General features: G+C 39.7%; 1 protein-coding gene across 1 annotated transcript in view; it reads left to right on the forward strand.

Moving 5' to 3' along the window:
- The window catches only part of lrp4 (low density lipoprotein receptor-related protein 4), a 274670-nt gene that overhangs the window by 231945 nt on the left and 18149 nt on the right, over positions 1-24576 (forward strand). Inside the window, exons 17-30 of the mRNA XM_061974802.2 lie at positions 18-226; positions 1823-1904; positions 3386-3491; positions 3560-3761; positions 3838-4027; positions 8478-8609; positions 10904-11044; positions 11109-11195; positions 11255-11426; positions 13306-13468; positions 13611-13836; positions 16419-16722; positions 18395-18613; positions 23522-23656. Coding sequence (XP_061830786.2) covers positions 18-226; positions 1823-1904; positions 3386-3491; positions 3560-3761; positions 3838-4027; positions 8478-8609; positions 10904-11044; positions 11109-11195; positions 11255-11426; positions 13306-13468; positions 13611-13836; positions 16419-16722; positions 18395-18613; positions 23522-23656 — 2368 coding nt within the window. The remainder of the gene's footprint in view (positions 1-17; positions 227-1822; positions 1905-3385; positions 3492-3559; positions 3762-3837; positions 4028-8477; positions 8610-10903; positions 11045-11108; positions 11196-11254; positions 11427-13305; positions 13469-13610; positions 13837-16418; positions 16723-18394; positions 18614-23521; positions 23657-24576) is intronic.

Raw genomic sequence — 24576 nt, forward strand, 5'->3', positions numbered from 1 at the left:
CTTTGGTCTTTAATCAGGTCTTGACAAGTTCCTGCTTTTTGCCCGAAGGACGGACATCCGACGAATCAGCTTCGACACAGAGGACATGTCCGATGATGTCATCCCTCTGGCTGATGTGCGCAACGCCGTGGCACTGGACTGGGACGCCAAGGACGGCTACATCTACTGGACCGACGTCACCACGGACTCCATCAACAGAGCCCTGTGGAATGGCAGCAAACAGGAGGTCAGTGGCGTCATAAAACTTTTGGAACCGGCTCATTTCGCTCAGTTTGGTGTGCGGAGGCTGAAATAAATTGTCTGGTGCGAGAGTGCCATCTAGAGTCGTAGATGCAGAAGTGCAACTTCCATTGTAGCTCTACCTGGCAAAATTGTGTAGGTGAAAACATTTTGCATAGAATTTCACTGAAAAAACTGAAAATGTTAGACATAATTCTGCTCTTGCTCTAGGTGAGAACATGGAAACAATGTGAGTCCATAGAAAAAAGACAAAACCTTCTTTTTTGGGGGTTTTTACACTCACACACAAATTAAAAAACGGACACACAGATCTGATTACCGTTAGTCGCAGTTTTTTTCCAGTGCGACTTATATATGTTTTTTTCCTTCTTTATTATGCATTTTCGGCAGGTGCGACTTATACTCCGAAAAATACGGTACGCACTAGAGATGCGCGGATAGGCAATTATTTCATCCGCAACCGCATCACAAAAGTCGTCAACCATCCGCATCCACCCGAACTAACATTTAATCAAAACCGCACCCGCCCGCACCCGCCCGTTGTTATATATCTAATATAGACGATGCAAGGCATTAGTGAGGTTATAAAGCTTTTGCCTGTTAAAACAGAGACATTCAATGCGTGCATTCAATGCGTGCAACAGAGACATTCAATGCGTGCCACGCTGTCACGGCCCAGACGCACACCAGTGCGCAATCATCTGGGAGCCGCGCTGAGCGCACCTCCAAGAGCGCTCGCGCCACTCAAACTGCTGCAGGCAGCTGCGTTCTATCTTGTTTTAACATCCTGTGGCACTCTTCTGGGATCACGGCGGACGAAACTGCTCATGCTCAGGGTGTTTGTGGAGGTTCGGGGTTTTGCACAAATGTGATGCACCATGTTAGATGTCCCGGTTTTGTGACTGTCGTAGACATAAACAGCGTCGCAGCTCTTGCAAATCACGTAGCCAGCATTACTTTCATCCTGATTTACAACCTCATAAAAACGAGTCCACGCTGAACTTTTCTGGCCTTTTTTTCCCCTGGTCTTTAGTATTCCCTTTTTTAGTTTGTCGCGTACCACGTTTGCTGCCGGCGTTGCCATCTCTTTTTTTTTTCTTCTTCTGTTGTGGCATATGCTGCAGGTGCCTGCTCGTTTTTCGTATGTGGGTAACAACATTTAACTATGTATATATATTTCCGAATTGGTTTAACTGCCACCCACCCGCCTGAATCTATTTAAAATCTAATTTTTTTTTATTTCAACCGCCCGACCCGACCCGCGGATAAAATCTTTTTTTTTTTATTTCAACCGCCCGACCCGCGGATAATCCGCGGACTCCGCGGTTGTGTCCGCAAACTGCGCATCTCTAGTACGCACACACAGACTGAGATACGCATTTGCAATTAGTTTTGCTACAATAACACTTGCATATTTGTGACTGCGACTGCTTAGAACTGGGTTGTCCAGAGTCCAATTTATTGAAAAAATATAGTTTAGAAAATGTGCAAGAATTAACTTTTCAGTGCGGGGCCCTCAATGGAAACAGTTCGTGCACCCCAGGTTTAAAAGTTATGTTTCCTTTGTGTCCGCTTTTTGCAGTTGGTGGTGGACACCAGTCTGGAAAGCCCAGCAGGTTTGGCTATCGACTGGGTGACCAACAAACTCTACTGGACGGATGCTGGTAATTAGCCTCATACTCGTAGAAAAACATTATTTTTTCACTTTTTTGTACCAAACCCAAAACCAGTGGAGTTGGCACGTTGTGTAATTCATAAATAAAAACAAAATACAATCATTTGCAAATCCTTTTCAACGTATATTCAATTCAATAGACTGCAAAGACAAGATATTTAATGTTCAAACTGAGAAACTTAATTTTTTTTTTGCAAATAATCATTAAATTAGAATTTAACGGCAGCAACACATTGCAAAAAAGTTGGCAAAGGGGCATTTTTACCACTGTGTTACATGGGTGTTGTTGATAAATGGCTTTCACTTTGCATAGTAGAGTTTTAACTTGCACTTACAGATGTAGCGACGGACTGTAGTTACTGACAGTGGTTTTCTGAAGTGTTCCTGAGCCCATATGGTGATATCCTTTACACACCGATGTCGCTTTTTGATGCAGTACCGCCTGAGGGCATTCAATGTTACGTTATGTTACCTACTCAGTGGCCTAGTGGTTAGAGTGTCCGCCCTGAGATCGGTAGGTTGTGAGTTCAAATCCCGGCAAAGACATACCAAAGACTATAAAAATGGGACCCATTACCTCCCTGCTTGGCACTCAGCATCAAGGGTTGGAATTGGGGGTTAAATCACCAAAAATGATTTCCGGGCGCGGCACCCCTGCTGCCCACTGCTCCCCTCACCTCCCAGGGGGTGAACAAGGGGATGGGTCAAATGCAGAGGACAAATTTCACCACACCTAGTGTGTGTTTGTGTGTGACAATCATTGGTACTTTAACTTTTAACTTTAACGTGCAGTAATTTCTCCAGATTCTCTGAACTTTTTGATGATATTATCCCTAAATTCCTTGCAATAGCTCGTTGAGAAATGTTGTTCTTAAACTGTTCAACAATTTGCTCACGCATTTTTTTCACTAAGTGGTGACCCTCGCCCCACCTTTTTTGTGAATGACTGACCATGTCATGGAATCAGAATCAGAAATACTTTATTAATCCCCAAGGGGAAATTAATTTTTAGCACAATCCCACTCAAGAGCAGACAAACATTACAGGGAGATAAAACAGGATCGCTGACGGGACTGCACACTTCCGGCGCCCATTGCAAAAAAGGTGATAAACAGAAGCTGCTTTTATACCCAATCATGGCACCCACCTGTTCCCAACTAGCCTGTTCACCTGTGGGATGTTCCAAATAAGTGTTTGATGACATTCTGTCTTTTTTACCCCTTGTGCCAGCTTTTTTGAAACATGTTGCAGGCATCACATTCCAAATGAGCTAATATTTGCAAAAAATAACAAATGTTTTCTAGTTCGAACATTAAATATCTTGTCTTTGCAGTCTATTCAATTGAATATAGGTTGAAAAGGATTAGCAAATCAATGTATTCTTTTTTTTATTTACGATTTACACAACGTGCCAACTTCACTGGTTTTGGGGTTTGTAAAACATTAATGACTTTGTGTTTTTTGACCCAGGTACGGATCGCATCGAGGTCTCTAACGCAGATGGGAGCATGCGGACCGTCCTTATATGGGAGAACCTTGACCGGCCCAGGGACATTGTTGTTGACCCGATTGGAGGGTGAGATTACCGGATGGTTAACAATACCTTTTCAGGACAACTCTCACATTTCCTTCCTGTCTGCAAAGCTTAATGTACTGGACCGACTGGGGCGCCAACCCGAAGATTGAACGTGCCGGGATGGACTCTTCCGACCGCGTCGTCATTATATCTTCCAACTTGACATGGCCCAATGGACTTGCCATTGACTATGAGACTAAACGCTTGTACTGGGCAGACGCTGGCATGAAGACGATTGAATACGGGAACTTTGATGGTTCTGACAGACAGGTAAGGGACACGTTTATGGGTTTATAGAATATGTTCATAGCGGTCCTCACAAGTCCTGTGTACCTCTGCTACCCAGGTTTTGATAGGCACCCAGCTGCCTCACCCCTTTGGTCTCACTGTACACGAAGACAGGCTGTACTGGACAGACTGGCAGTCCAAGAGCATCCAGAGCGCGAACAAGCTCACCGGTTTGGGACGGCATACGCTTGCGGAAAATCTGGAGAACCTCATGGACATTCATATGTTCCAGAGGCACCGTGAAACAGGTGTGTATTCGTGTATGTCTGAGTCTGCGGGGACATTAGAGAGACGTACGTTGGTATTAGGGATAATATCGGACTGCCGATATTATCGGCCGATAAATGCTTTAAAATGTAATATCGGATATTATCGGTATCGGTTTCAGAATTATGAGTATCGGTTTCAAAAAGTAAAATGTATGACTTTTTAAAACGCCGCTGTGTACACGGACATAGGGAGAGGTGCAGAGCGCCAATAAACCTTGAAGGCACTGCCTTTGCGTGCCGGCCCAGTCACATAATATCTATGGCTATTCACACACACAAGTGAATGTAAGCCATACAGGTCACACTGAGGGTGGCCGTATAAACAACTGACACTGTTACAAATATGCGCCACACTGTGAACCCACACCAAACAAGAATGACAAACACATTTCGGGAGAACATCCGCACCGTAACACAACATAAACACAACAGAACAAATACCCAGAATCCCTTGCAGTACTAACTCTTCCGGGACGCTACAATATACACCCCCGCTACCTCCTACCCCCCTCACCTCAACCCCGCTCCCCTCAACCCCGCCCACCTCAACCTCCTCATAGTCTCTCTCAGGGAGAGCATGTCCCAAATTCCAAGCTGCAGTTTTGAGGCATGTTTAAAAAAAATAATGCACTTTGTGACTTCAATAATAAATATGGCAGTGCCATGTTGGCATTTTTTTTTCCATAACTTGAGTTGATTTATTTTGGAAAACCTTGTTACATTGTTTAATGCATCCAGCAGGGCATCACAAGAAAATTAGGCATAATAATGTGTTAATTCCACCACTGTATATATCGTATCGGTTGATATCGGTATCAGTAATTAAGAGTTGGACAATATTGGAATATCGGATATTGGTAAAAAAGCCATTATCGGACATCTCTAGTTGGTATGCAACATTTTTAACTAAAAAAGCACTGACATCCAGATAGTAATCACTAGTTCCTTATCCTATTCCTGAAATTTCCTAAATGTTTAATAGAAATCTGCCCATAACTTTTTGAGCTATCTATAGCGGAATGAAAGGAACTGAGTGAAGCCTCTGTCTACTGACTTTGTCTCTGCGGATGGAGGTGGTACCACAAGCATACAAGCACACTGAAGTTGAAGATCGTAACGTAAATGTAAAGTAACTGTAGAAACGGTTCGAGACCGCCACAAAAACGTACTGACTTCTTTCGCATCCCATTTTGGACAATTCTTGAACATTCGATGAAAATATATGCATTAAACATACAACTTTTAGAGTTGTACTTTTTGTTGAGTATTTACTACTGCATGTGGCGCAGGTTTAGATGTATTAGATATTGAAGAACAAAAAAGTATCCAAGCAGGCACAATACATTGATACAGCGTCGATTATACATGCATGTCCTTTAAAACTGACTCTGCAACAACGCTGCAAAATAGTTGTATTTGTAAATTGAGACAACGTTGGTGTCCAACGTTGGATCAACGTTATTGGTTGGGAAATGACCAAAATTCAAAGGACAAATCAACGTCAGAACCCAACATTGATTAAACGTCGTCAAAAAGCATGTTGTTTCAACGGTAGTGTAGATACCTAATGAAGCCTTAGCTTGACGCTCCTCTACTTTCTCCTGCTCCGCTTGCTGCGGCAACAACAAACAAAACTCCAGACGCTCCTCTTCGTTTTTGTACAGTTTACTTGTGAACTTAATAATTCAAAAACGTAAAACAATAACGATGTGGGAACAAATGAATGGCAAAATAAAGAGAGTTTGTTACAGTTAGAGTTAGAAAAAGTAAGAGTGAGTGTCAAGCTAAGGCTTGACACTCTACATTTTAGTCAAAAAACTGTGTGGCTCAATTGCCCCGCACCTGACTGCCATTACCCATAATACCTTGTGTCCAAAAACCATCTTACCACACAGATCCTTCCGCCATTTATGCAATTAAACAGTTACATCATCAAATTATTTAGACAAATGTAATAATTAAATAAAGTGTTCCTTATAATTATTCTAAGCATGCAACTAAAGTAAATAGTCCCATTTTGGCTGAATAAACAAAAAGCACCTTCCATAAAATGTAAATTAACTTAAACCGCATTTAGGCTCCTACAGGTAGGTTTGAGTTGCTCAACATCAGGATTAGTGTTGTCCCGATACCAATATTTTGGTACCGGTACCAAAATGTATTTCGATACTTTTCGGTAGTTTTCGATACTTTTCTAAATAAAGGGGACCACAAAAAATGGCATTATTGGCTTTATTTTAACAAAAAATATTTTTTATTTATTTGTTTGTATTTTAATTTTTTTCCTTAGGCTACATTAAACATATGTTTCTTATTGCAACGTTGTCCTTAAATAAAATAGTGAACATACAAGACAACTTGTCTTTTAGTAGTAAGTAAACAAACAAAGGCTCCTAATTTAGTCTGCTGACATATGCAGTAACATATTGTGTCATTTTCCATTCTATTATTTTGTCAACATTATTAAGGACAAGTGGTAGAAAATGAATTATTAATCTATTTGTTCATTTATTGTTAATATCTGCTTACTTTCTCTTTCAACATGTTCTATCTACACTTCTGTTAAAATGTAATAATCACTTATTCTTCTGTTGTTTTGATACTTTACATTCGTTTTGGATGATACCACATATTTGGGTATCAATCTGATACCAAGTAGTTACAGGATCATACATTGGTCATATTCAAAGTCCTCATGTGTCCAGGGACATATTTCCTGAGTTTATAAACATAATATACCGTATTTTCCGCACTATAAGGCGCACCGGATTATAAGGTGCACCTTCAATGAATGGCCTATTTTAAAACGATGTTCATATATAAGGCGCACCGCATTATAAGGCGCATAGAATAGACGCTACAGTAGGCTGTGGTTACGTTATGTATCCCGTAGTTGCGAGACCTGTTGTGGCTCAATATTGGTCCATATATAAAACGCACCGGATTATAAAGCGCACCGGATTATAAGGCGTACCTTCAATGAATGGCCTATTTTAAAACAATGTTCATATATAAGGTGCACCGCATTATAAGGCGCATAGAATAGACGCTACAGTTAGCTGGGGTTACGATATGCATCCCGTAGTTGCGAGACCTGTTGTGGCTCAATATTGGTCCATATATAAGGCGCACCGGATTATAAAGCGCACCGGATTATAAAGTGCACCTTCAATGAATGGCCTATTTTAAAACGATGTTCATATATAAGGCGCACGGCATTATAAGGCGCATAGAATAGACGCTACAGTAAGCTGGGGTTACGTTATGCATCCCGTAGTTGCGAGACCTGTTGTGGCTCAATATTGGTCCATATATAAGGCGCACCGGATTATAAGGTGCACCGGATAATAAGGTGCACCTTCAATGGATGGCCTATTTTAAAACGATGTTCATATATAAGGCGCATAGACTAGATGCATAGAATAGACGCTACAGTAGGCTGGGGTTACGTTATGCATCCCGTAGTTGCGAGACCTGTTGTGGCTCAATATTGGTCCATATATAAGGCGCACCGGATTATAAGGCGCACTGTCAGCTTTGAAGAAAACTGGAGGTTTTTGGGTGCGCCTTATAGTGCGGAAAATACGGTAAATGTTTTAAAAAGGAAAAAAGATTTTGTGATGCTAAAAAATATCGACGTAATCATAGTAGTATCGACTAGATACGCTCCTGTACTTGGTATCATTACAGTGGATATTAGGTGTAGATCCACCAATGGCGTTTGTTTACATTTTGACTCCAGTGAGCTACGGTGTGTAGTTAAAACACTGCATGTCTTAAAGCACCTCTTCCTGAGGGCGTTTCAGTATTATAACTTCACCTTTATCGTTAGTTTTTAAGCCAAAATGCGTCCGTTCTCCCTTTTCTGTCTACACACTGTGTCTGCTTGTAAGTACTCCGTGATTGTGCGCTGCCGAACATGCTCCTCTGCTTGTAAACCAGCAATGACACGACGTGACGACGACGGCGGGGCAGGGGTTGGGGACCAGTACTTTTTAGAGGTGGTATAGTACCGAATATGATTAATTAGTATCGGGGTACTATACCAATACGGGTATACTGTACAACCCTAGTCAGGACCTAATTCAACAAGTTCTCAATGTTGTTTTAATGTCTTGTGCCTGCTTGGATGTAATGCGTTTGTGTCATTGAGGCTCAACAAAGGAACACAAGCAGCATTGATTAGTAGGTGAGGCTGTGAGCTATGGGATATTACAGGTAAACTGAGCCTTGATCAGTGGCTGAGAAAGCAGAACCTCAAGGCTCATATTTATCTCTTGTCTAGTTCTTCCTGTGTTCCCTAAAGGCCGGCTGTCTTTATCAACAAGCCTTTTTTGTTTGCCCTAAAACCAGCCGTGTCCTTCCCATTGATTTTTTTTCTCCGTGATGGCCTAGAAATTAGTCTGTTTTTATATTTCTCCTCCTGCAGTCCACAACCCGTGTGCAGTGAATAATGGAGGCTGTAGCCACCTGTGTCTCCTGGCTCCTGCTCCCAAAGCTTACAGCTGTTCCTGTCCCACCGGGATCAACCTACAGGCAGACGGAAAGACCTGCACACCCGGTATGAAACATTGCAGAGACGCGCAAGTTTCGAACAAAAGTTGTTGCAAGAATGTACAAAAACCAAAACCAGTGAAGTTGGCACTTTTGTGCCAATCGTAAATAAAAACAGAATACAATGATTTGTAATAATTTGTCAACTTATATTAAATTTCATAGACTGCAAAGACATGATACTTAACGTTCGAACTGGAAAACTCTGTTATTAGCTCATTTGGAATTTGATGCCTGCGACATGTTTCAAAAAAGCTGGCAAAAGGGGCAAAAAAGACTGAGAAAGTTGAGAAATGCTCATCAAACACTTATTTGGAACATCCCATAGGTGAAGAGGCTAATTGGGAACAGGTGGGTGCCATGATTGGGTATAAAAGCAGCTTCCATTCACAAACAAGGGCGAGGGTCACCAATCTGTGAACAAATGCGTGAGAAAATTGTCGAACAGTTTAAGAACATAATTTCTCAACGAGCTATTGCAAGGAATTTAGAGATTTCACCATCTACGGTCTATAATATCATCAAAAGGTTCAGAGAATCTGGAGAAATCACTGCACTGTGACCTTCGATCCCTCAGGTGGTACTGCATCAAAAACCGACATCAGTGTGTAAAGGATATCACCACATGGGTTCAGGAGCACTTCAGAAAACCACTGTCAGTAACTACAGTTGGTCGCTACATCTGTAAGTGCAAGTTAAAACTCTACTATGCAAAGCCAAAGCCATTTATCAACAACACCCAGAAACGCCGCCGGCTTCGCTGGGCCCGAGCTCATCTAAGATTATACAAGATATATCAATATATATGTATGTATATATATATATATATATATATATATATATATATATATATATATATATATATATATATATATATATATATATATATATATATATATATACCACCTCCAAAGACATGCACCTAGGGATAGGTTGATTGGCAACACTAAATTGGCCCTAGTGTGTGAATGTGAGTGTGAATGTTGTCTGTCTATCTGTGTTGGCCCTGTGATGAGGTGGCGACTTGTCCAGGGTGTACCCCGCCCTCCGCCCGATTGTAGCTGAGATAGGCTCCAGTGCCCCCCCGCGACCCCGAAGGGAATAAGCGGTAGAAAATGGATGGATGGATATATATATATATATATATATATATATATATATATATATATATATATATATATATATATATATATATATATATATTTATGTCATTCCGTCACATATATATATATAAAGTTAAAGTTAAACTACCAATGATTGTCACACACACACTAGGTGTGGCGAGATTATTCTCTGCATTTGACCCATCACCCTTGATCACCCCCTGGGAGGTGAGGGGAGCAGTGGGCAGCAGCGGTGGCCGCGCCCGGGAATCATTTTGGTGATTTAACCCCCAATTCCAACCCTTGATGCTGAGTGCCAAGCAGGGAGGTAATGGGTCCCATTTTTATAGTCTTTGGTATGACTCGGCCGGGGTTTGAACTCACAACCTACCGATCTCAGGGCGGACACTCTAACCACGAGGCCACTGAGTAGGTGTATATATTTATTTATGTGTATATATATATTTATGTCATTCCTTGGGCAAGACACTTTACCCACCTGCTCCCGGTGCCACCCACACTGGTTTAAAAGTAACTTAGATATTGGGTTTCGCTATGTAAAAGCGCTTTGAGTCACTAGAGAAAAGCGCTATATAAATATAATTCACTTCACTTCACATCATAGTGTTGTAGCCAAAGCTAATTTACAACACTCGTCCCCAACAACAACAACACAGATCCAACATCATTAAAATAGGAAAATAAAAAATAGAATGAGTCGATAATAATGATATTAGTAATAATATAGACAAAGTGCGAACTAGATAAAAATGGATTGATGCAGAGTGAAAAAGTGTTCTGTGGTCTAACGAGTCCACATTTCAAATTGTTTTTGGAAACTGTGGATGTCGTGTCTTCCGGAACAAAGAGGAAAAGAACCATCCGGATTGTTATAGGCGCGAAATTGAAAAGCCAGTATCTGTGATGGTATGGGGGTGTATTAGTGCCCAAGACATGGGTAACTTACACATCTGTGAAGGCACCATTAATGCTGAAAGGCACATACAGGTTTTGGAGCAACATATGTTGCCATCCAAGCAACGTTATCATAGACGCCCCTGCTTATTTCAGCAAGACAATGCCATGCCACGTGAAAAGGATTTGCACACCATTGTATTCTGTTTTTATTTACGAATTACACAACGTGCCGACTTCACTGGTTTTGGGTTTTGTAAACAGATATTTTGCTTTGGTGCAGGAATGAGCAGCTTCCTGATCTTTGCGCGGAGGACAGACATTAGAATGGTTTCTCTGGACATCCCTTACTTTGCGGACGTGGTTCTCGCCGTCAACAGTTCCATGAAAAACACCATCGCCGTGGGTGTCGACCCAAAAGACGGTTTGTGTGTTAAGCCAAGCGCCTGTTCGCGAATGCATGTGCTGAATCTCAACATCTTCTGCAGGAAAGGTGTATTGGTCTGACAGTACTCTGAAGAAAATCAGCAGAGCCAACATCAACGGGACGGCGGACGAGGACATCATATCTACAGGTAACTTCCACAACTCCTCCAGGGGTGGCAACGAGTGCCTTCACCTTCTCTCTCTGCAGGGTTGATGACCACCGACGGCTTGGCAGTGGACGCCGTAGGACGAAAGATTTACTGGACGGACACGGGCACCAACCGGATAGAAGTTGCCAATCTGGACGGCTCCATGAGGAAAGTTCTCGTGTGGCAAAACCTGGACAGCCCTCGAGCCATCGCCCTTTACAACGAGAAGGGGTGAGTACACGGGTTTCCGTGATTATTACCAGTCTTACTAAATCATTCTCAAGGTGAATCTTATTTTAGTTGTCTGTTTCTTTATCTAGATGAGTTTTTATTGGGGGGCCACATCAAAATTATTGCCGTTTGTAACAGTGGATGTATCAGAATATGAACTTATAATAGCCTTGTTGCACAATTTTTTAAGATTTTTGATTATTATATTTTGTACAAACAGAATGATCGATAACGACCAGAACATATGCAGTATGCAGTACGTGTGTGTCAACATTGAAAGAACAAATACATTTCTTGCAAGCCACATAAAATTACATGGCAGTTTTAATGGCCACTTAAAATCGTGCGGCAAACCATAAAAAGTTACATAGCGGGCCAAATTAAATGTTGTTGCAGACCACAATAAAATGATGTTGCAGACCACATAGAATTACATGGCGGGCCACTTTAAATGATGTGGCGGAATGGCATAAATATAGAATGATTGGGGCACCACATAAATTCACATGGCGTGCCATTTTAAATGTTTTTGGTGGCTGAGCACATAAAATGTGGCGGATCGCATAAAATTACACGGCGGGTCACATTAACATGACATGCCGAGACACTTTAAAACGTGGCAGGACGCATAAAATGATGTGGCAGACCACAAGAAATGTATTGGTTGGCCATTTTACTTATTTTTTATTTTTTTGGCAAGCCACAATAAAATGTGGCGGGCCATGTTATAATTTTGTAGTGGGCTACATGAAGTATTGAGGCGGAGATCATAAACTGACATGGTGGACCATTTTAAAAGGTGTAGCGATCACTTAAAATGTTGTGGCGGGCTTAATAAAAAGTGGCGGGCCACAGTAGAATATTATGGTGGGCCACAATCAAATTTTGTGGCAGGCCACTATAAAATGACATGGCGGGCCACAATCAAATTGTGTGGCAGGCCACTGTAAAATTACATGGCGTGTCAGACCTCATAATGACATTGAAAATGACGTAATTATTTGGCAGGCCACATAAATTGATGTGTCAGGTCACACAAAATGTCATGGTGGGCTACGTAAAATTTTACACGGTGTGACGGAGCACATCAGGTGTGGCGGAGCACATAAAATGTGGCAGGCCACTGTAAAATTATATGGCGGACCACATTAAATGGCGTGTCAGACCTCAAAATGCCATTGAAAATGACGTAATTATTTGGCAGGCCACATAAAATGAGATTTCAGGCCACATAAATTGATGTGTCAGGTCACACAAAATGTCATGGTGGGCTACGTAAAATTTTACACGGTGTGACGGAGCACATCAGGTGTGGCGGAGCACATAAAATGTGGCAGGCCACTGTAAAATTATATGGCGGACCACATTAAATGGCGTGTCAGACCACAAAATGACATTGCAGGGCACGTAAATTATTTGGCAGGCCACATAAAATGAGATTTCAAGCCACATAAATTGATGTGCCAGGTCACACAAAATGTCATGGTGGGCTACGTAAAATTTTACACGGTGTGACGGAGCAAATAAGGTGTGGCGGAGCACATAAAATGTGGCAGGCCAATGTAAAATTAAATGGCGGACCACGTAAATTATTTGGCAGGCCACATAAATTGATGTGCCAGGTCACAAAAAATGTCATGGTGGGCTACGTAAAAGTTTACAAGGTGTGGCGGAGCACATCAAATGTGGTGTGCCACAATAAAATACAGTGGCAGGTCAATATTAAATGATATGGCAGGTCACATAACATTATACGGCGGGCCAAAAATGAATAATGTTGCAAGCCACCACAATTAAAAAAATGTGTCGGGCCAGATCTGGTCCTGAGACCCTGAATTGGACACCTGTGATCTAAATGATCTCTGTGTATGTTTTACAGTTTCATGTACTGGACTGACTGGGGAGAACATGCGAAGCTGGAACGTTCTGCGATGGACGGGTCGGATCGAGTAGTCCTCATCAATAACAACCTGGGCTGGCCTAATGGTCTCGCTATAGACGTGGCCGGATCACAGCTACTGTGGGCTGATGCTCACACTGAGGTCAGTCCTAGCTCTGGACCAAGGTCAAGTATTTTATTTCAGACATGGGCGAATCCGATAAAAGATCGATGATACAGAAAGAAAGTCCCCCATCAATTGGCTGAATTCAAAATCCTCACCCATACCCTCTGATCCTTCCCAGCGTATCGAGGCGGCCGATCTTAACGGCCAAAACCGCCGGACACTCGTGACTCCAGTCCAGCACCCGTACGGCTTAACCCTCCTCGGGTCCCACATCTACTGGACTGACTGGCAGAGCCGGAGCATCCAGCGGGCAGACAAGAATACCGGAACCAACACCATTACTGTACGTGCTAACCTACCGGGTCTGATGGACATTCAGGCCGTGGATAGGGAGAAACCTCTGGGTAAGTCATTTATTTTAATGATAACGTAAAACTCGAAAATTCCCGCCTGCTAACTGTGCTGTGAACCTCCGACTATGAGTTGATTAACGCTAAAAAGCTTGTATAAAACGTTAGAACGTTAGTTTGTTATCACGGGAACAGTTAGCATCAAGATGAAGTTTCAAAACCCATGAATTTTAGGTTGAAAAGATCGAAATGAATTGAAATGCCAGCATAAAACGTTAGCATGCTAATGTTAGCATGATAACATAGAAAAAGTTAGCATACTTCTAAAATGGCGCAGAGTATCAAAATCCATGTTTTTTGAGGTTTAAACTTTAAAAGCTACCATAAAACGTTAGCATGCTAATGTGAACATGATGATACAGGAAAAGTTAGCGTACCAACTATCAAAATCCATTATTTTTAGTTTTATACCAGTGGTCAGCAACCCGCGGCTCTTTAGTGCCGCCCTAGTGGCTCCCTGGAGCATTTAAAAAAAAAAAAAGGATTGAAAATGGAAAAAGATGGGGGAAATTATTTGTTTTTGTTTTAGTATATTTTTTTGTTTGAGGACAAACAATGAAATAGTTTGTGTTTATGCTTCACTGATGAGAGTATTTGGTGAACATCGTTTTGTCCTACTAATTTCGGTGGTTCTTGAACTCACCTAAGTGTGGACTGTGACGCAATAGTTTGTTTACATGTAAAATCTTCAACTCCTTCTTTGTCTCATTTTGTCCACCAAACGTTATATACTGTGCGTGAATGCACAAAGGTGCGCTTTATTGACTTGTTGGAGTGCTAATTAGGCATATTTGGTCAGTGCATGACTGCAAGCTAATCAATGCTAACATGCTATTTAGGCTAGCTGTATGTTCATATAGATAGATAGATAGTACTTTATTGATTCCTTCAGGGGATCCCTCAGGAAAATTAAAATTGCATCATTATGCCTCATTTGTGGGTATATTTGAGCTCATTTAATATCCTTTACTTTTATCCACTATCCTCTCCTGACACATTATCTGTATGTAATATTGGCTGCATTCCTGATAGTTGTTTGTGTGCCATGTTGTTCCAGACCACAGCAAACATTACCTAGCTTGCCAAAGATTGTAATAAATCTATTAAAAGAAGACAGCCTGCCGTTTCCTTTAACTTGGACACACACATATATACCTTTGGCCATTAAAAGCCAGTAATTTCCAGGAGTTATCTCACCTTCTGAGTGGCCTCTGTTTTACTAATGTTTTCTAATGTTGTAAAAATGTGTAGAATAAATATTACATTTCAACATTTCTGTCAACGAAGGTTTGCTTCAGCCTGCGACACATAGTCATTTTGATAGTAGGCTAATATAGCTAATATAGACACTTATGTCATGTGTTGTCTTAATTATAATACTTATATAAGACTTTTAAAGTCATTTTGATAGTAGGCTAATATAGACACTTACATCATGTGTTGCCTTCATTAAAACACTTATATTAGACTTTTAAAGTCATTTTGATAGTAGGCTAATATAGCTAATATAGACACTTACATGATGTGTTGTCTTCATTATAACACTTATATAAGACTTTTAAAGTCATTTTGATAGTAGGCTATTATAGCTAATATAAACTCTTACATCATGTGTTGTCTTCATTATAACACTTATATAAGACTTTTAAAGTCATTCTGATAGTCGGCTAATATAGACACTTACATCATGTGTTGCCTTCATTATAACACTTATATAAGACTTTTAAATCCATTTTGATAGTAGGCTATTATAGCTGATATAGACACTTACATCATGTGTTGTCTTCATTATAACACTCATATAAGACTTTTAAAGTAATTTTGATAGTAGGCTAATATAGCTAATATAGACATTTACATCATGTGTTGTCTTCATTATAACACTTATATAAGACTTTTAAAGTCATTTTGATAGTAGGCTAATATAGACACTTACATCATGTGTTGCCTTCATTATAACACTTATATAAGACTTTTAAAGTCATTTTGATAATAGGCTATTATAGCTAAAATAGACACATCATGTGTTGCCTTCATTATAACACTTATATAAGACTTTTAAAGCCATTTTGATAGTAGGCTAATATAGCTGATATAGACACTTACATCATGTGTTGTCTTCATTATAACACTCATATAAGACTTTTAAAGTAATTTTGATAGTAGGCTAATATAGCTAATATAGACATTTACATCATGTGTTGTCTTCATTATAACACTTATATAAGACTTTTAAAGTCATTTTGATAGTAGGCTAATATAGACACTTACATCATGTGTTGCCTTCATTATAACACTTATATAAGACTTTTAAAGTCATTTTGATAGTGGGCTAATATAGACACTTACATTATGTGTTGTCTTCATTATAAGACTTTTAATTTTTTGCGGCTCCAGACAGTTTTGTTTTTTGTATTTTTGTCCAATATGGCTCTTTCAACGTTTTGTGTTGCCGACCCCTGGTTTATACGTATAAAAATAGCAAAAATGCTCGCATAAAAAGATCTTGGTCAACTTTTGCTTATAATTCAGGGTTTGTTTTTGTCCATGTGTCATTGACATGATTTCCTTCTCAGGATTTAATAAGTGTAGCAGAAAGAACGGCGGCTGCACTCACCTGTGCCTGCCTCGTCCCAACGGTACGTCCTGCGCTTGTCCCACCGGCATCCTGCTCAAGGGCGACGGCAGATCGTGCGACGACTCCCCAGAGGCCTTCCTCGTCTTCTCCAACCGAGTCAGCGTGCGGAGAATCTCCTTGGACACCGACGATCACACGGACGTGCACGTGCCCGTGCCCGAGCTTCACAACGTCATTTCGCTGGACTACGACAGCGTGGATGGGAAACTGTACTACACCGATGTCACCTTGGACGTGATAAGGTAGCAACCACATATCATGAATTAATACATGCATGTATTTGCATGTGTTGTCTCCAAACTTTTCCACTGAGCGCCGCTCACTGAAAAATCTAAGCATGCATATATTTCCAAACCTAATACGATATATCGATTTTTTTTTTTACCTTTTGGGTTCCCCTCAATTTTGGTACCAGGGACCCCGAAGGGTCAAAGTCATAAAAATGTTAAAAATAAGTCATATGTTATTGTATATAATTTTTTTTACCTCTTGATCAATTTCAGGTCTATCTCTCAATATGAAGTTGAAAAAAAAATATTTTTATGTTTAGGTCAAAGAAAACCTTATTTTTTATGGAAAAGCACAAAATATGCATTATTTTACCACCAACATTTTTCTAAGTGGAATATTTAATGTTAAGTAATTGGATCCTTAAATAGATCAATATTATATTTACATTTTACAATTTAATTTATTATTTTTTGAGCAATGACAGTTTTTTTTATATTTATAATAATTGATATTTATATATATATATATATATATATATATATATATATATATATATATATATATATATATATATATATATATAATTTCAATGTGTTTTCTTTATTTTCATGACTATTTACATTATAGATTGTCTCTGAAGGCATCAAAACTATGACACCTGTGAAGTGAAAACCATTTCAGGTGACTACCTCTTGAAGCTCATCGAGAGAATGTCAAAAGTGTGCAAAAAAGTAATCAGAGCAAAGGGTGGCTATTTTGAAGAAACTGGAATATAAAACATGTTTTCAGTTATTTCACTTTTTTTTGTTAAGTACATAACTCCACATGTGTTCATTCATAGTTTTGATGCCTTCAGTGACACATATATATATATATATATATATATATATATATATATATATATATATATATATATATATATATATATATATATATACACATATATATATATATATATATATATATATATATATACACATACATATATATACACACATAGATGTATAGATATATATATATATATATATATATATACATATATATATATATACACATACATATATATACACACATAGATATATAGATATATATATATATATACACACATACATATATATACACACATATATATATATATATGCTTGGGGATCCAAAAGGGCCCCACTAATTAAGTGTTAATAAAATATAGGTCATAAAAATTGTTTTATTTTCAGCGCTTACACCTCTAAATCTATATGTTTCTATTCATTTTTATGTTTGAATGTTTTATGCTCTTTTTGTTAAGGAAAAGTTAGTTTTTTATCTATCAAACACAAAAAATATGCAATATTTTCCCCAAAAAAATATTTCAAAGTGGAATATTTGCTGTGAAGTAATTGGAACCTTGAATAGGTCAATAAGTCTAACAACATTGCTTTTTATTCATTATTATTTGTTGAGCAATGACAACTTTAAAGGTAAAAAACAGTCGACATAGCAGCTTTGTGTAATTAGTCGACATTGCAACTTTTTCTTGTTACATTTCACCTATTTGCTCTTTTATTCCACTTTTTTATGCTTGAAGTAACTTTAGAATGTGTCGCGGGCCATTTAAAAATGAGCTTTTAGGCCTGCAAATGGCCCGCGGGCAACACTTTGGACACCACTGGTGTAGATTACTAATTATTTCACTTCTGTTTCCAGGCGATCCAACCTGGATGGTACAGGCATGGAGACCGTAATCAGCCAGGGTCTAAAGACCACAGATGGGTTGGCTGTGGACTGGGTGGCCAGGAACATGTACTGGACCGACACCGGCCGAAACACCATCGAGGTGGCTCGTCTTGATGGAACAGGTCGCAAAATCCTGGTCAACAACAGTTTGGACGAACCCAGAGCCATTGCTGTCTTCCCCAGCAAAGGGTAAGCAAGCTTGGAAGTTCTAAGTTAATACAATTCTATTTAACAATTGTGAAATAGTTGTCTACATACAGGGGAACCTCAATTTATGAACTTAAAAGTTCGTATAGTGTGCACACAAACAGAAGTCCCTTTGGTGCTCTCACAAATGATCAGAAATCACAAAATTCTTTAACTTTAACAACCATATAATTAACATTTTTTTTAAAGTAAAAGCTCCACTTAAGAACTTTCGGTTTTGGTTGATTCTGGCGGCGCCAGTGGACAAAAGCGGTAGTGTTTCGCTAAAGGAAGACCACATTTTCCATGAGGACTAGTGCTTAGCATCATAAATTTTTAGAAACTACTGTCACGTATATATAAGCTGACACAATAATACCACAATAATTCAATATGACTGATGTTTCCACACTAGGAACTAGAGATGTCCGATAATATCGGACTGCCGATATAATCGTCCGATAAATGCTTTAAAATGTAATATCGGAAATTATCGGTTTCAAAAAGTAAAATGTATGACTTTTTAAAACGCCGCCATACGGAGTGGTACACTGACGTAGGGAGAAGTACAGAGCGCCAATAAACCTTAAAGGCACTGCCTTTGCGTGCCGGCCCAATCCTATAATATCTACGGCTTTTCACACACACAAGTCAATGCAATGCATACTTGGTCAACAGCCATACAGGTCACACTGAGGGTGGCCGTATAAACAACTTTAACACTGTTACAAATATGTGTCACACTGAACCCACACCAAACAAGAATGACAAACACATTTCGGGAGAACATCCGCACCGTAACACAACATAAACACAACAGAACAAATACCCAGAACCCCTTGCAGCACTAACTCTTCCCCCTGCTACCCCCTACCCTACTCCCCACCTCAACCTCCTCATGCTCTCTCAGGGAGAGCATGTCCCAAATTCCAAGCTGCTGTTTTTAGGTATGTTAAAAACAAATAATGCACTTTGTGACTTCAATAATAAATATGGCAGTGCCATGTTGGCATTTTTTTTCCATAACTTGAGTTGATTTATTTTGGAAAACCTTGTTACATTGTTTAATGCATCCAGCGGGGCATCACAACAAAATTAGGCATAATAATGTGTTAATTCCACGACTGTATATATCCGTATCGGTTGATATCGGAATCGATAATTAAGAGTTGGACAATATCGGAATATTGGATATCGTAAAAAAAGCCATTATCGGACACCTCTACTAGAAACCTACCGTATTTTTCGGAGTATAAGTTGCACCGGAGTATAAGTCGCACCTGCCGAAAATGCATAATAAAGAAGGAAAAAAAACATATATAAGACTATGAAAAAAGCTGCGACTTATAGTCCGAAAAATACGGTACATATTTTACTCACACTTTTACAGTTTGTAGTCAACACATTGTTTCTTTTTCTTTACACAGTACTTTTGAGTTTGTTGCGTGGCTGGTCGTGTCAGCGTGGAACTATCAAACTGGTGGCTATTTATGGCTACCATGCAAATTTCCGACAGCTAACATTAGCATTAGCATTTTGATTTGAGCATCGCAAATCACTTATTAGTCCAGCGGGAACAGAGTCGAGGCAGCATCGGGTCGAAATCCCCTCCCTGTTTTGAGCTCACGCCAACAAGTTGAAGTTAAATGTTGATCCTTGACTGTCCTTTTTTCCGGGTAGTCTCCATTTTCCTTATTTGTGTCTCCTCAGTAGAGCCGGCCCAAGACATAAGCGAACTAAGCGCCCGAGAGCAATTAAACAAAAAAATGTACTTTTTTATTTTTATCATGTAATGATGATTTCTAGATGATCAAATATATAATATTGTACACAAATCATAATTTCAGGTCAACAGAGTGCTGCTGCTGATATAGGCCTAGTAATTCTTCCTGCCTCTCTTTAAATGTCAAAGCTCCGCCATCATGGCTGTGCCCACCCACAAAATAAGCCGTGCCCACCCCAGACTAAAAGCTGTTTATTTGATTTGTTTGTTTTTGTTTTTGTTCAGAGCAGGAAAAATAGGACGATATTTCATCAAATACTAAAGCACATTGACTAAGACAGTAACACAATTAACTGACCATTTAGTTAAGTATAAAAACAAACAAAATCCAATCATGTTTAATTTTGTCTTGTCGGTGGGCGGGGACAAGTTCAGAATATATCCAATCACAGCTCTATGAAAACTTTAAAAGAGGGGTGGGGGTTAGTTATGAAGGACAGCCAATCAAATGCTTTTCCTCTTCAGATGAGGAAGTCAGTTGAATGTGTGGCTTTAACATTGTTCCACATCGTAATATGTGTACAACTGGGATTAAGTGAAGAGGACACATGATTTTTACTCCTATGATGCCATCAGCAGACGAGTCATCGATTGTGACATCACAACTGTAAGTTAAATCTCTTACCTTCACTGCTGGGGCTTTGTCTGTCCACAACTGATTACAACCTGTACGATTTGACTAACACTTATAATTGTGATTACTGTAACGATGTGTGTTTGAAATTATTTAAAGGGGAACATTATCACAATTTCAGAAGGGTTCAAACCATTAAAAATCAGTTCCCAGTGGCTTATTTTATTTTTTCGAAGTTTTTTTCCAAATTTTACCTATCACGCAATATCCCTAAAAAAAAAAAGCTTCAAAGTGCCTGATTTTAACCATCGTTATATACACCCGTCCATTTTCCTGTGACGTCACACAGTGATGCCAATACAAACAAACATGGCGCATAGAACAGCAAGGCATAGCGACATTAGCTCCGATTCAGACTCGGATTTCAGCGGCTTAAGCGATTCAACAGATTACGCATGTATTGAAACGGATGGTTGTAGTGTGGAGGCAGGTGGCGAAAACGAAATTGAAGAAGAAACTGAAGCTATTGAGCCATATCGGTTTGAACCGTATGCAAGCGAAACCGACGAAAATGACACGACAGCCAGCGACACGGGAGAAAGCGAGGACGAATTCGGCGATCGCCTTCTAACCAACGATTGGTATGTGTTTGTTTGGCATTAAAGGAAACTAACAACTATGAACTAAGTTTACAGCATATGAAGTACATTTGGCAACAACATGCACTTTGAGAGTGCAGACAGCCCAATTCAGGCGCGCTAAGAACATATATTTTTCCACGATTTCAGCACTCAGGTTAACCATACCTAAATAGACACAAAATACTGCATTACACAAGACTACCCGAATGTACTCGAATGATTAAAAAAAATAAATGTTTTTAAGCTAAATTATTGGTAAACACAGTTTATGTATAATAATTTACGTAAAACTGCGAGTAATGAATAAGGTTTTCATCAATTAATATATTCTGTAGACATACCCTCATCCGCTCTCTTTTCCTGAAAGCTGATCTGTCCAGTTTTGGAGTTGATGTCAGCAGGCCAGGGAAGCTAGGGTCGATATTCTTCTCTTGATCATCTTCGGTAGCATAAGGGACGGTTGCCATCTCTGTCGTAGCATAGCTTTCGTCGGTAAAGTGTGCGGAACAAACGACTGACCATTTCGTCGGCTTTCCCCACAGCCTCGTATTTTGAACAAATTTCGTCCAATTTCTTGCCACTTTCGCATCTTTGGGCCACTGGTGCAACTTGAATCCGTCCCTGTTCGTGTTGTTACACCCTCCGACAACACACCGACGAAAGTGAGAAAATGGCGGATAGCTTCCCGATGTGACGTCACAACGCTCCGAGAGCGAATAATAGAAAGGCGTTTAGTTCGCCAAAATTCACCTATTTAGAGTTCGGAAATCGGTTGAAAAAATATATGGTCTTTTTTCTGCAACATCAAAGTATATATTGACGCTTACATAGGTCTGGTGATAATGTTCCCCTTTAAACAAAAAATAGGTTTTAGCATATTAAAATCGATTCGATAACAGGCATTTACAATCTTATCATAAAAACGGCCAACTCTTTCATTTTTGCACACCAAATAAATAATTAAATAATTTCAAACACATATCGTTACAATAATCACAATTATAAGTGTTTGTCAAATCTTACATGTCATAATCAGTTGTGGACTGACGAAGCCCCAACAGTGAAGGTTTAGCGAGCCATGAGTAAGAGGTTTAACTTAGTTGTGATGTTACGATTGATGACTCACCTGCTGATGGTACCATCGAAGTAAAAATCAAATGTGTCCTCTTCACTTCATCCCAGTTGTACATATATTACGATGTGGAACAATGTTAAAGCTGCGCATTCTGCACAAAGCATTTGATTAGTTTCATCCATCAAATTTCATGTTTTGCACACAATAAAGACTTAAATCATTTCAAAGACATTGTTACAATAACCACAGCACGGGCAGCGCGGTGTGGTTAGTGCGTCTGCCTCACAATACGAAGGTCCTGGGTTCGATCCTGCACTCGGTATCTTTCTGTGTGGAGTTTGCATGTTCTCCCCGTGACTGCGTGGGTTCCCTCCGGGTACTCCGGCTTCCTTCCACCTCCAAAAACATGCAACTGGGGATAAGTTGATTGGCAACACTAAATTGGCCCTAGTGTGTGAATGTGAGTGTGAATGTTGTCTGTATATCTGTGTTGGCCCTGTGATGAGGTGGCGACGTGTCCAGGGTGTACCCCGCCTTCCGCCCGAATGCAGCTGAGATAGGCTCCAGCACCCCCCGCGACCCGAAAGGGATAAGCGGTAGGAAATGGATGGATGGATTGTTACAATAACCATGATTTTAAGTGTTTGTCCTACACGTAGTAATCAGTTGTGGACAGACGAAGTCCCAGCAGTGCAGCTTGAGCAGCTTTAGTCTAGTTTGCAAATAGAGCGGTTGACAAATTGAGGTTCCACTGTCCTATAATGTGTTCCATATTCTCACCATTTTACATAAAGCACATGCTTTTTATTTTCTCATTAATTCTGCCTTTTCTCTGTAGATTCCTGTTCTGGACCGATTGGGGTCATATCGCAAAAATCGAGCGGTCTCACCTGGATGGTACAGACCGGAAAGTTCTGATCAACACTGACCTGGGCTGGCCTAATGGACTCACATTAGACTATGACACGAGGAGGTCAGAAACTAGCAGAATGTTCATTACATTTCATTTTTTGTGTCTGTATTGTCAAGATTATGACAAAAAATATGCCACGTATTGAATCGTTTCAATGATTTAATGTACCGGTAATATAAAAAGTCTGGCATGAGAATAACAGACCTTGTAATCAAACATAATTCCTCGCAGCCTCAGAAGGGCCATCAGAACACATGGACAAGAAAATGTTAGTATCAACGTGAATAAAAAATAGGGCTGTTAAAAAAAACACGTTAATGCAGATTAATCTGTCATCATTTGTAATCTAATTAAAGTGTTTACCGTATTTTTCGGACTATAAGGCGCACTTATAATCCTTTAATTTTCTCAAAACTCGACAGTGTGCCTTATAACCCAGTGCGCCTAACGTACGGAATAAGTTTGGTTGTGCTGACCGACCTCGAAGCTATTTTATTTGGTACATGGTAAAATGATAAGTGTGACCAGTAGATGGCAGTCACGCATAAGAGATACGTGTAGACTGTTATATGATGGCAGTCACACATAAGAGATACGTGTAGACTGCAATATGATTCAAGTAAACAACACCAAAATTGTATATGTTCCATTGAAAATATAGAACATTACACACAGAGCTCAAAAATCTATCAAAATGTTTTAGTACGACTTTGGTAAGCTATGAAGCCGCACCGCTTGATGGATTGTACTGTGCTTCAACATACAAGTATTATTATGGTGTGTGTTTTAGGTAAGACATATTATTTGGCGTTTTGTTTCGCAATGTTATGCAAAAGCAACTTCTCTTACCTTCTGGTACCTGCTGATCTGTATTTGGGATCTGCATAAGTCCTGAAAATCTGTGTGAGTCCGCCTTTGTAGTCCGTACCTCATAGTCGGTAAGCTTCATCTTTTTCTCTATCTTCTTGTTTTGTGACATT

The sequence above is a fragment of the Nerophis lumbriciformis genome, linkage group LG15 (genome assembly GCF_033978685.3).
Source record: "Nerophis lumbriciformis linkage group LG15, RoL_Nlum_v2.1, whole genome shotgun sequence".
NCBI classification, from domain to species: domain Eukaryota; kingdom Metazoa; phylum Chordata; class Actinopteri; order Syngnathiformes; family Syngnathidae; genus Nerophis; species Nerophis lumbriciformis.